The following is an 11,741-nucleotide window of genomic DNA, read 5'->3' as shown; positions in this document are numbered from 1 at the left end:
GTTTGCCTCCGGGTGTAATGGTGCCTTTTGTTGTCGAGCGCAGCGGTGCGTTGCAGAGCTTCTCCGTCAGAGTAGGCGCAGCCTGATGCTGCGTGTTTGTTTGTGTGTTTGCAGAGTCATTCAAGGCGTCTTGTTGGCCGTGGCACACACCTTCTAGAGTGTGTGGTGGAGTGTGCGTGAGGCTTATTTTGTGGAGAAGGTTTGGTTACAGGGTTCGTCTGTGTCGAGTTGAGTTGGTGTGCGTGCGTGGCGGACCTTTAAAAGGGTACTTGTACGTTCTTGTTTTCTATCTCTCTATTTCTACCTTATATATATATATATATATGCAATGGACTCCTTTCTACTATCGCTTGTTTTTTTTGTCCTTTTTTGATTTATGATCTCTTGGTTTCTCTCGGTTTATTACTTTGGCGTCCACTTAGTTGTGTGCGGTTGCAGATTAGCTGTGTCTTGGGTGTAGGAGGCGCCAGGCCCAAACATATACATATGACTTTTTCCTGCTGCACCCTTTTTCTTCGTGGCTGATATTTTCTTGCACTTTAGTTTGGGGTGCTTTTGCGGCTGCCCAACTCTTTAAGCGTCTTCTTTCTTCATTTTGTCTGCCCCTTTTTAAAAGAAGGAACAAACGGGATTTGCTGCTGCTGACGTGGCGAAGGTCCTCCTGGGCATCAGTGCTTCCTTTTTGCTATTACGGGGAGGCGAGAGTTCTTCTTGGCAGCCATCTCCTTTTGACTTGTTCAGAGAGCCCTCCGCAGATGTGAAAAAGTGGTGGCGAGATGCCCTCTTGGGTTGGCCTGCGTGGGATGTCTGACAGTTTTGATGGCAACAATTTCTTGAAGTATGACAAGATTAAATGGACCGCTGGTCGGGATTGCGGTTCTCCGGTGCGGACGAGGGAAGAAGACAGTGGCGCAAAAAGGAGTCGAACAACATGGGCAGTTAGTAAAAGCGGTGGCCCCAGCAGCAAAATGTTAACTCGGTGTTTGCCGGGTGAATTTCTGGAAGGGCCCACCTACATTATGGCGCTAAAGCGTTTTGTGGTGCTTGCTGCTTTAACTTGCCCTGCAGTTTGGCTCGCAATTAATGTAGCATTGGCACGAGAAGCTCATAAAGAATTATGTAGTGATAATTCTTTTCATGAGCATGGTTGATGAGGCAAGGGGGAACGCGGCAACCAGACAGCGGCTGCGGTCATTACTGCCGTCCTGGTTTCCCATGAATATGGTGATAGCAGGGGACAGGCTTTCCGAGGAGGCACAGAACGCACCATAGTAGACTATTTATCACCTAAGAGTAGCAGCTACTCCCCCTTCATGCTCAAATTAACATCTTTCCCTTGCACTCCGCAGTTAACGGGATGAGAGCGGCCTGTGATCTGCTTCTCTTGGTGGGTGCGCCTGAAGAGGCTTTTGCCGCGGTGTTGTGAGAAAATTTTGAATACAAATGATGTTAGTGCTAGTAAAAGAGAACATCGACCTGCGGTATTGTCTCTCTGTGCCGTTCTGCGTTATGAGTTGATTGTTGCTTTTTTGCTGTGGTTTTATTCTTATGTGCATCGGGGCACTGAGGGTGATTCTGTTCCTCTAGCATGGCGATGCCGGTAATACTAAAACACACTTCACCAGGGCACCCAAAATAGTGTCGTCTTGGCTGACCATAGCAGAGTGGAGTGAGGGGCCAGCGATTGTCATGGCGCTTTCCCTTTCTCTCTTTCTCGTTGTTTTTACCTCCGTGTTGATTGGTGCAATACTACCGTATGCACTGGATTCCATTGGTGTTAACATTGAAAATGTCGCACCCATTGTGCAGGTGGTAATGGACCTCTTGGGTACATGACATGGCTGTGCTGTGTGACGTGTAGTGCCTTCCTACCCTCCCGAAGAATGGGGGATATGTAAAAGGGAGGCGAGGGCACCAGGGAGGATTTGTGGGGCGGTGCAAGTGAAGGAATTCAACGCGTGTATGGTACATCACGGACGCGTCTTCGAAGTTGCGAGGCCGCTATGCCCTCTCTCCGTCGCAGCTGCATTGTGGTTTCTATTCATTGATGATACTACTGGGACAATGTGCGTGCTTCTGCCTCTTGTTCTTGTTTATGTTTTCCCCTGTGTTGTTGTTGTTCAGTTAGTGGGGACCGAAGACCGAAATAAAAATGCTATAAAGTGACTGAGGGCGAGGAACCCCCCCCCTCCTTGCATTTTTTATTTCTGTGTATTTTGTGATTGTGTCCCTTTTTTTTTTTTGCCGCTCGCCTCTTGCTGCCATCGTCATTTAAACACCCAACACTTTTTGGCTCTCCTTGCCTGTTCCGGCCGCAAGGCGTTGCCAGTTGTCCTGTCCCTTGGTGACTATTTAGTTGTTCTTGTTTAGACTCTGCGGCTTCCGCACATGTGCTTTTCATTTGTCTTATAACTTGTTTATTTTTTCCGCCTCTGCAGAAGAAAGCAACTTGACACGTGGAGTTACTTTGCCAACCACAGACAGCGTGGGTGTGGGGGACACAAAGGGGGAGGAAACAAGAACGAGGAAGACGACGAAAAATGGATACTTGCGCCACCCTCAGAAGGTCATTGCCAAAGAGGGTGGACGCCTTGGCCGAGGTGAATGCAAGGAGGAAAGACAGGTTGACATGCACTTGCACTGCGTCTCCGCTTACTTCCGCGTATGCCGGGTCCACCACTAGGACAGGCAAGTTCGGTGCCAGCCTTGACGACGAGGGGGGCTCCTCGCCCACGACAGACTTTGCCACGCAAAGGTTTCATTGTATCATTGGTGAGGTGGAAGGTGCATACCGACAGAACACAGAAATATATAGTCTTCAGTCCAGAGCAACGCATGTGACTATGTCACAGACTAAGCGGCAAGACCACAGCGGGGCACCAGCGATAACAGAATCTCTACTGTCATCACAGATACTTCATGCTCCACTTGTTGTTCATGCTGTTGAGGACATTAGTCCAACTCTTTTCACAGCCTTTCTCTCATACACAGATGAGGTGGTACAAACGACAGAAACAAAATTTCAGATACTCGAGAAAGAGGAAGAAGAACCTCACTCTGTCCCTTCTGGGGCGGTGGACTTTGTCAAGGTTCGATTGTTTTTCTCGGAGAACTTCTCTTTACCTCACACAGGGGAACCTCTGCGTCAGCCGAAGAAAGCCTCTGTGGCGCTATCATGGTTTCTGCAGCGTCACCACGAGCTTGCCGCCACCATGCTGTCAATGGGATTCGGGTTTCTTCTTGCTCTGAAGGATCACCAGTTCTCGTGGAAAAAGGCGGCAGAGGTGCCGCTGACAGCGCTGCAATTACTGGCCAGCTACGCGCACACGGTGATGTGCCGGGAGGAGGTGAAGGACTTTGACACCCTCAGTGCATGTCAGCATCTTCTTGTTATGGCCGCCTGCCTTCTTGTCTGTTGGAAACATGCAGACATCGACGCCAGTGCTGTTGTACTGCTCCGTATCCTTGACGAAACCTTTTTTCATCATCAGCGCGTACTTAACGTGAGGGATATCACCCAGATGGAGTCGGTTGTTCTCAGAGCATGCGGATTTTGCGTGGAAGAACCCCGCTGGTGGGCGGTCGCCCTTGAACTCCTTTCGGAATCCCATCGCGAAGAAGAAGAGCAGCAGATCGTAAACGAGGGGCAGATAGAGGAGGAGGATGTGCGAGTGGGGTGGTCGCACTCCTTTAACGAAAAGGATGAGTTTCAGTCCCGCTATGAAATCAGGTTGGAGAAACTTTTGCTGGCCAGCGAGCTGATTCTGCTGTTCATAATGAATGTGACTGCGGGTGAGGATGAAGACGCGGCTGAGAAGGATGGATGCACAGGAGGTTCTGGTCGACGCCGCCAGCTGCATCGTCTGCCCCTAAGTTGGATGGAGTCGCATCCCCTCTTTGGCGTCGCTCTTGCCGTTACTTGTGGTGCAGTGGAGCTCGAGTGGGTGGCGTTCCACATTGCCCCAACAGGCATTTTGCGCCACAAACCGAAGAATGGCAATAACGCCGGCGGAGTGCTTGAGCTGTCGGGTGGACTTCCCTCCTGCTGTGCTCAGGACGTCATTCGGAATGCTGACGAGGCGGCTCAGCGAGAGTTGTACAACATGGTGGCAGTACTGAAAGAGGTGCTTGGTAATTGCTCGGAGATTGAGACAAAGAATGGACGACGAAGTTAGTGTTGACTCCCTCACACACGCCTGTGCGCTCTTCTAGTGGCTCTTTTTCTCTCGTTCTCTCTTGCTCACGTTTTTTTTTTGTTTTTCACGGCGCGGATGATCAACATAGCAGCAAGGCCGTCAAGGTTGGACAGACCATGTTACGAATAATAGTGAGCGAAAGGAAACGAGTATTTTGGGCTGCTTCATTTCTCCGGCGTGTGTCGTTTTGCTCCCGTGTGACTTTCTCGGCATCTGCTCTGTGACCCTCAAATATTTCGTTGCTTGTTTTTGGTTTTGAGCTTAACTATCTATCTCTCTCTCTCTCTCTCTCTCTCTGTCTGTGTGTGTGTGTGTGTGTGTGTGGTTGCCTTATCTTTTGAATTGACTCTAACAACACATTGCTGTTGTGACGGTAATACGCCTTGCTTACTAAACACTAATGTTTGTCTTACACACATCCTGCTCTACCCAGGGACCTAAAGTAAGGCCTAGGAGAGAGAAAAGCTTAGCGGTAGCGGTCTTACCCACCAACTCACCCACGAGTCCCTTTTGACTTGTGATGCGTGTAGGTTGATAGACATGTGTATGCGTACATGCGCGCATACATGTATACATTTACATGTACACATGTGTGAGAAAGAAGAAGCCCTTTGTTTGTTATTAGCCGTATTGTTTTGGCATTTCTGTTTGGCCTTTTTTCCATAGGTCTACTTTCTTGTTCTTTTTCGCTTTTATTTACGCGTCATGCTTGAGTGTATGTGTGTCTCGTTTTCTACGCACTCTACACGTGACCTTTTTTTATTATTAGGTTTTTATTCTTTGATTTTTTTCCTTTTTTCTACTCCGTATTTTTTTTTTTTTACCGTTTCTGCGGCTCGGTTATATTTTTGACTGAGTTGCAGTGAAGTATCGGGTGTGTAGAAAATTGTGCTAACAATGATGATGTCGCCAATGTAGGTGACTCTGCCTTGTAGAAGGGGCACGTGTGATTGCCTGCGTGCCCTTAGCTTGGGGGAGAACAGATAGCATTCGCTCCATCCCTCTTCTCATGACTTATAGCCCGTTTCACCGGAGGGCGGGTCCGTTTTTACTTTGACCGTGCGAAGATGCATTTATCAACCGTTTTTTTTCTTTTTTCTTCTTCCATATGTTCTTAGTAGGGAGTATTATTATTATTATTATGTTTTGTTTGTAGGTGTATATGACTGCCTGTTCTTGCAGTGGCATCCCACCACATATTTTTTTCCTGTTTTCACTTTTATTTTGATTTTTGTTTCTCTCCATTTCATTATATCTATCAGTCATATACGCATATACCTTCACTCATATATATATATATATATATATATATATATATTTATATTGTAATATGTCCATGTGTCCATTATGTGCCTATTTATTTTGGTACTTATATCACAATGTACCTTTATATATACCCATCTGAATATCCATATATATATATATATATACATACATAGATACTTATATATATATATATATATATATGCTCAACGTCCACACATGCAGCACATATATACTTATCTGTTACTGACGTCGTTATTGGTTTTTTTTTGTTCACCCCACCCCAGATGGCTACGTTGAAGTGTTTTTCTTCGTCTTTGTTTATAAGACGCATCTCTTCTCGCGTCTCCATAGGGCTCGCCTACTCATACTCGACATGGTCATGCGTTACAGACATTTAGACTTCCAGAGACAGAGAGGCACATGCACGGGGTGAGTGTACAGAACTAATAACAACCGGTGTGTTTGCTTGCATGTTAGATACACGCCCCCTAAGGACAACGTCTCAGTTTCTATTGCCCCATGACCATTGAAAACGTTGTGGTCATTTTGTATCAAAGGCGGCTTCGTTCTTCTTTGGTTTTGTGGGATTTTTTTTTGTATATATGTTTAATCCCAACGCTTTGTTTTTATTTTGTTAATGGACGGGTGCTGTTTTTGTGTTTTATCTGCACTTGTCTGAATTCTCAGCTGACTAAGTGCGCTGGGCGAACACGATAAGTCATTACTTATTTTCACTCCCTCCCCTCCCCTTCCCTTTTATGCAACTTTACGTCCCTTTCAATGCGACTTATCTGACGCTTGCTTTTCGGTGTCTGTTATGGCTGTGGGGTGTTTTTTTTTCTTTTGTCTTGCGTCGTTTTTATATTTATTCGTGCAGGGCGCGTCTTATATATCTGTTTTCTTAAGAAGGGGAGGGGATCATTTTGTTTTCACGATATCCCCCTCGTCATTACCACTATTATTATTATTATTATTATTTTCGTCCTTCTCTCTTTCTTTTGCGGCTCTGCATGGGACCAGTGAGAAGTGAGGGCAACTGCAGGCTGGACGTGCACTCGTTTCGCTTCTCTGGCTGTGTGTGTGCGTGTGTGTGTGTTTAGCGCCGTTCTTCCCTGTCTGCTCTCCGTGCCGAGTCTCCACTGATTGTTCTTCTTCTTTCCCACTCTCGCCCTCTCCTGCCTTGTGTGTATGTACGCACCCCCATATTTTTCGCGACCCCTGTCGCACGGGAAGTGCAACCGGAGTCATTGACACACAACTCACCACCCGATAACCCGACACTCGCTCGATTACACAACTGCTCCCAGGCAATGGCCCTCACCACGCGAATCATCAAGGAGACGGAGAAGCTGCAGCGAGAGCACTCGGAGGGCATCGAGGCCAGACCATCACCTAACAACCCGCGCTACTTTCAGGTGAAAATACGCGGCCCACCACAGAGCAGCTACGAGGGTGGCGTCTTCAACCTCGAACTTTTTCTCCCTGAGGAATACCCGATGGTTCCACCCAAAGTGCGGTTTCTCACCCGCATTTACCACCCGAACGTGGATAAGCTGGGACGCATCTGTCTCGACATCATCAAGGACAAGTGGTCACCGGCGCTACAGATTATAAAGGTGTTGTTGAGCATACAGCTGCTTATGGCAAGTCCCAATCCCGATGATCCGCTAGACAACGAGGTAGCAGAGAGTTGGAAGCGCGATGAAGCCGCTGCGATGCGGACGGCGAGGGAATGGACACAAAAGTATGCATCGCCGCAGGCGTGACATTTGGGGGAGTACGAAAAGGAAGGAGCTCAAAAAGGGGGGGAAAAAAAGTAAATCTGCAAGACGACACTGCGCATGAAAACGAGGGAAAAAAACGCAAAAAAAAACGAGAGAGGATATGTGAAGAGGCCGGGTGTGGGGCCAAGAAGGTGCTGAAAGTGCTCCACGCGTTTATGTGAGGAAATTGAGTGGACGGGGACAATGCCAACACATATTAGTTGATTCGAGCTGTAAAAAGACACCGCCGCTACCGCCCTCATCGTCTGCTATCCCACCGTTTTCTTGAGGGCACCTCTTCCCTTACCGTTGTTTGGGCGTATGTGTGTGTGTATGTTTGTTTGTTTGCTTCTTCTTGCAATACCAACGAACTGAAATGAGGTCCAGCGTGGTTCTTGAACCTCTTCCATAGGCACAGAGGCACATCACAAGGAACTAAGAAAAAAACAAAAACAAAAAAAACACTGCGCTGTTGATTTGTGACTTCTCGCTGATCGATTGATGTTGTTTCTTCTTGTCTCCTCACTATTCAATGAATTTTGCGGTAAGATACCACTGCAACGAGAGCGTCTCACCGTAAACACTCACACACACACACACAACAAAAAAAAAAAGGCGCTTACGCAATAATATAAAAAAGAGGACGAAACAGTAAGGCATACAATGGTTCGTTCACGTCGTGCATCTCCCTCGCATTCCCGCCCTTCCGCTGCGCCTCCGCCGGCACGTCACACTCCCCCGCCACAGCAGCAGCCGCAAGTGACAAACGTCTATTTGCAACGCGGCGGGGGCACAGGTATACTTGGCACCATGGCCTCTGTTGCTGCGGGGTCCGTCCTCGGCCATGGTATTTCTAACATGTTGTTTAATCGAGAGCAGCCCCCCACGCAGCCTGCAGAGGCGCAAGAGATGGCGCGACAAGTCGGCGAGGGTGCCTGCTCCTCGCAAATAAAGTCTTACTCCAAGTGTCTTGAGGCAAACGCAGAACACCCGGAAAACTGCAAGTGGGCGTGGGACTATTTTTTGCAGTGCCAGGATGGACAGCAGCAAAGTCAATAAACGCGGTGGTAATGTTTCGGCAGCCGCGCAAACGGGAAAAGTGGAAGAAAGAGGGAATGACTGGAGGTTTTTGCATCCTCTCTAGGAACGGGTGCTGCTTCTTTTTTTACGGTATTTTCTTTTTTTCTTTCCCCAACGCTTATTTTATTATTATTATTGATCACCTTTCTTATTTATGCTTGGTCCACTCCCCTGTAGTTTCAAGTGAAGGAGGGGAGACAACAAAAAGAGAGAGAGAGAGAGAGAGAGTAGAAAAGGAGGGGAGGGGAGGTGGAGGGGTCACCGAAACCTGAAGAAGAGGAAGGCAAGTTTTTTGTTTTTGTTTTACAATTAAAATAATAATAATTTCAGTGGTGAAATGAGAGCAAGAAGGGGGCGTGGAAAGGAAAATTCATGAAGTACAGGGCTAAGAGGAGTGTGTGAGGACAAACAAACGTAAAAGAGGTGGATGTGTGGGGCCTGCCATGAAATCTTTCTCTCTCTCTCTCACCACCCACTATTTGTTTTATGTGAATGTGCGTCATCTTCGCCTTTGTTTTTTTGGGGTGCGCCGCACAGCAACCTTCTGCGCATATCCCTGTAGTTCCTTTGCCACATATATATAAACCCCCGCCCTGTCAACCCCTAACTCCCTCTCTTCCCTACCTCAGCACGGAAGATGGAAATAAAGAACTCCTACTTTTGTTATTGGCCCATGCTCTCTTTTTTTCCTCCAAAGTCCCAATGATGAAGCTTCTCTTCTGTGGAACGATGATAATATCGGGGATTGTGTCTCTCTCTATGTGTATGTATGTTTTTCTTCTTTTGTTGTGTAGCCTCTGCGCAGTGTAGAAAAGAGGGGGAAGGCAAAAAGATGTATGAAAAGAGGGGCAAGTGAATTTGAAGGCTTCATTTGTTTGGGGCACAAGTAGCAGTAGTCTTGTTTCTGTTTTGCGTTTGCGCTTAGCTCCTCGAATGGTGCTGCGGTGACTGGAGGGGGAAAGTTTTCCCCAGTGAATCGCGCTGTGGATTCCCCAATCAATCATTGCCGTTTTCCTGTGTCGGCGCGATTCCCACGGTGCTCTCCTGCGCCGCAGCACACGGCGGCCGCAGTGTCAACCCTTCCAAATCAGGGTAAAAAAAAAAACGCCTTTTCGCGGTCTGTGAGGTGGCGTTGCTCTTCATGAGAAAACTACAGTACTTATTGGCCATACACGGCAACGTTTCCGCCTCCGCTGTTTTTTTTTTTTTGCGTTCGTGGCGATAATCCGCAGTGACAGCAATGGAATTTCGTGGCCTTTAAAACAATTGAACCAACACACACGCACACGGAGAGATAGATAGATAGATAGATAGAGAGACAGGTGGCTGTGTACCACGCGTCTTGAGGGGTGAGGTCGCTAAGAAATTATGTTGAAGCAGGCACAAGATGACCCATTGGGTCTAGGGGAAATCAGGGCTCTCCGTGCGGAAACCAGCAGAGCTGCTAAGCAAGAACTCTCTCTGCGTCATAGGTGGTTCACAGTATCTTCAACACACACATCAGTTACCACTCCAAGTCAGTAATATCCGTAAAATTTACACAACAGTGATTTGCGAAGATAACAACAACAAAAAAAACATAATTGTAAGAGAACCACAAACGCCTCTTGAGGTCTTCCAAAAATGATATTCGCGGCGACAGATGCTGAAATGGAAAAACTTGGTCATGAAACACAAGGAATAACAGTGGTACTAAAATCCCTCATCTATGGGACGACTTCTTTTACTTACAAACGCCCAATAATACAAAAACAAACACAACAATAATGCAGATAGAAATACATTGTAGCAATTTGACAGCCAATTACAATAAAATGTTAAAAAGAAAAATACGAAAGACCACTATCAGCTAAAAACATTACGTGCAGACACTTTGGAGTAAAACTATGTGACAAAGCCGTCACACATGGATTGATTAATACGCAACATCAACCAGCCAAGTAGAAGATTCAGAGAGACATGAGAGAGGCGCATGGCATGCACTACAGCCCACGCACCGCTACACCGCTCCCAATTGATGTCTTAAACGTGACTACACCGGCTCGCCTATACTTTTTTGTTTGGTGCTTCGCCTTTGCTTTTTTGTAGTGCTATGATGGGGAATGCGTAAAGAAAATTGTGTCCCCTGATGTGGCTTAGGGGAATGCAAGCGTATAGAATTAAAACTCCTCTTTCTCTACCTTTGTTTATCTATTTGTATTTTTTTTTTTGGCGGACCAGGAATACCGCAGAGGAATGCCACGGTTATATGTTTGTTAACGTATTCTTATTATTGTTATTTTTTTTTCTTCCTCTATCATACAACACTGTCGACGCACTTGTGTGCGCGGGGGAAAATTAATAATTGGCCCCACCAGAGACTACCAATGTGTTAGTGCACGAACAGCCTCGTTGTTGTGGGTTGCCCTACGCATTGGTTGGCATATGTGCTTCTCCGTTGGTAATACAAAATGTTTGAATTTACGTGTTGGGTGCTACGGGCTAGGAGGTTTCTCTTTTGTTTTTCTTTTTTCTCCTTGCATGCCCGCGTAGTAGGGCCTTATTTAGGTGTCTTTTTCTTTTTTACCTTTGTTACTTCAAAGCTTTGCGCATTGGCGGTGCCACTCGCTGTGTCAGGACAATGTTTTGTTTTTTGGGGGCATTCCGTGGCTTTTCACCTACCGCGGCATGCAATCAGGATGTGCTGGGTTTATCATTAAAAAATAATAATAATAATGACTAACCCGGAAGACATGGAGCCAGGGCGGCGCGCATTTCACAGAAGCCAAATTGGCATACTTCTAACGATATTAGTCGAGGTGACTGCGCCTATCTCACCTGCGTGGTGCAATGCGACACGTGTCAGTAGTGCGCGTACACCATACGGAGGTTATTTTTCTTGTGCGTTTATGTCTGCTATGCAGTGCACGCAGCGGCCGTAGGGGGGATGCGCTCTCCTCGACTGTGAAGGAGGACGTCAGTGCCGCCGTGTAGTACGCCAACAAGTTCTTCGTGGGGGCCGACGCTGGCGACGCGAGTCACGCTCTCTTCGGCACCGGGGGCTTGCCGTCGCGGAGCCGCTCCTCTGTGGGTGTCGCGGCTTTTGTGGCGCTTTTCCCTGCCTTTTGGCCCACCACGCTGCGAAACTGCCGTGGCACGAGCGGGGCCCATGGCGTCCGCCTGCATCTGGCACCGGGTCGCCGCTTAATTCGGTGGGCCGCGATTCCGTTGCGTGCATGGGGGCGGAAGTGAGACACCCTGCGCGGGTTATGCGCTGCCCCGCCAACGCGTTCCGCACCGCGCGGGGCCTGAATGATGACAGACGTCCTCTGCCTCCTCACCGCCCCGCGCACAGGCCCTACTCACAGTGCCTGTTCCGGCGCTTAGCCGTCGCTGGGCCGTGTTGCGACACATGCTTCGACGAGGACCCGAGCCGGGGGCCGTGCGCCGGCTGGCT

At 47.8% G+C, this 11,741-nt stretch overlaps 4 protein-coding genes across 4 annotated transcripts, besides 17 other annotated features; all 4 read left to right on the top strand.

The window, feature by feature from the left end:
- Positions 1 to 306: 306 nt before the first annotated feature.
- Positions 307 to 325: a microsatellite.
- A 451-nt stretch (positions 326 to 776) lies between these two features.
- TraAM80_07276 (uncharacterized protein) lies at positions 777 to 1,151 on the top strand (the record flags this gene model as incomplete). The annotated part of the gene is made up of 1 exon (XM_029384076.1): positions 777 to 1,151. One exon carries the CDS (start codon positions 777 to 779, stop codon positions 1,149 to 1,151), a length of 375 nt encoding a protein of 124 aa, XP_029236078.1.
- A 930-nt stretch (positions 1,152 to 2,081) lies between these two features.
- Positions 2,082 to 2,121: a microsatellite.
- A 419-nt stretch (positions 2,122 to 2,540) lies between these two features.
- On the top strand, positions 2,541 to 4,175 carry TraAM80_07275 (uncharacterized protein; the record flags this gene model as incomplete). Its single annotated transcript, XM_029384075.1, has 1 exon — positions 2,541 to 4,175. The coding sequence occupies one exon, from the start codon at positions 2,541 to 2,543 to the stop codon at positions 4,173 to 4,175; it is 1,635 nt and encodes a 544-aa protein (XP_029236077.1).
- A 293-nt stretch (positions 4,176 to 4,468) lies between these two features.
- Positions 4,469 to 4,493: a microsatellite.
- Positions 4,494 to 4,520: a microsatellite.
- A 430-nt stretch (positions 4,521 to 4,950) lies between these two features.
- Positions 4,951 to 5,018: a sequence feature (A-rich).
- Positions 5,019 to 5,321: 303 nt separating this feature from the next.
- Positions 5,322 to 5,339: a microsatellite.
- A 54-nt stretch (positions 5,340 to 5,393) lies between these two features.
- Positions 5,394 to 5,433: a sequence feature (A-rich).
- A 49-nt stretch (positions 5,434 to 5,482) lies between these two features.
- Positions 5,483 to 5,520: a microsatellite.
- Positions 5,521 to 5,607: 87 nt separating this feature from the next.
- Positions 5,608 to 5,663: a microsatellite.
- A 747-nt stretch (positions 5,664 to 6,410) lies between these two features.
- Positions 6,411 to 6,440: a microsatellite.
- A 95-nt stretch (positions 6,441 to 6,535) lies between these two features.
- Positions 6,536 to 6,558: a microsatellite.
- A 214-nt stretch (positions 6,559 to 6,772) lies between these two features.
- Positions 6,773 to 7,228, top strand: TraAM80_07274 (ubiquitin-conjugating enzyme E2; the record flags this gene model as incomplete). Its single annotated transcript, XM_029384074.1, has 1 exon — positions 6,773 to 7,228. One exon carries the CDS (start codon positions 6,773 to 6,775, stop codon positions 7,226 to 7,228), a length of 456 nt encoding a protein of 151 aa, XP_029236076.1.
- Positions 7,229 to 7,534: 306 nt separating this feature from the next.
- Positions 7,535 to 7,579: a microsatellite.
- Positions 7,580 to 7,662: 83 nt separating this feature from the next.
- Positions 7,663 to 7,687: a microsatellite.
- A 118-nt stretch (positions 7,688 to 7,805) lies between these two features.
- Positions 7,806 to 7,829: a microsatellite.
- Positions 7,830 to 7,888: 59 nt separating this feature from the next.
- TraAM80_07273 (uncharacterized protein) lies at positions 7,889 to 8,284 on the top strand (the record flags this gene model as incomplete). The annotated part of the gene is made up of 1 exon (XM_029384073.1): positions 7,889 to 8,284. One exon carries the CDS (start codon positions 7,889 to 7,891, stop codon positions 8,282 to 8,284), a length of 396 nt encoding a protein of 131 aa, XP_029236075.1.
- A 139-nt stretch (positions 8,285 to 8,423) lies between these two features.
- Positions 8,424 to 8,442: a microsatellite.
- A 69-nt stretch (positions 8,443 to 8,511) lies between these two features.
- Positions 8,512 to 8,537: a microsatellite.
- A 1,057-nt stretch (positions 8,538 to 9,594) lies between these two features.
- Positions 9,595 to 9,627: a microsatellite.
- Between the last annotated feature and the right edge of the window lie 2,114 nt (positions 9,628 to 11,741).

The sequence above is a fragment of the Trypanosoma rangeli genome (assembly GCF_003719475.1).
Source record: "Trypanosoma rangeli strain AM80 chromosome Unknown Tra_15.4_contig_00296, whole genome shotgun sequence".
Taxonomy (NCBI): domain Eukaryota; phylum Euglenozoa; class Kinetoplastea; order Trypanosomatida; family Trypanosomatidae; genus Trypanosoma; species Trypanosoma rangeli.
Note: the sequence above shows the minus strand (reverse complement) of the source record. Positions and strands in the feature narration are given on the sequence as shown.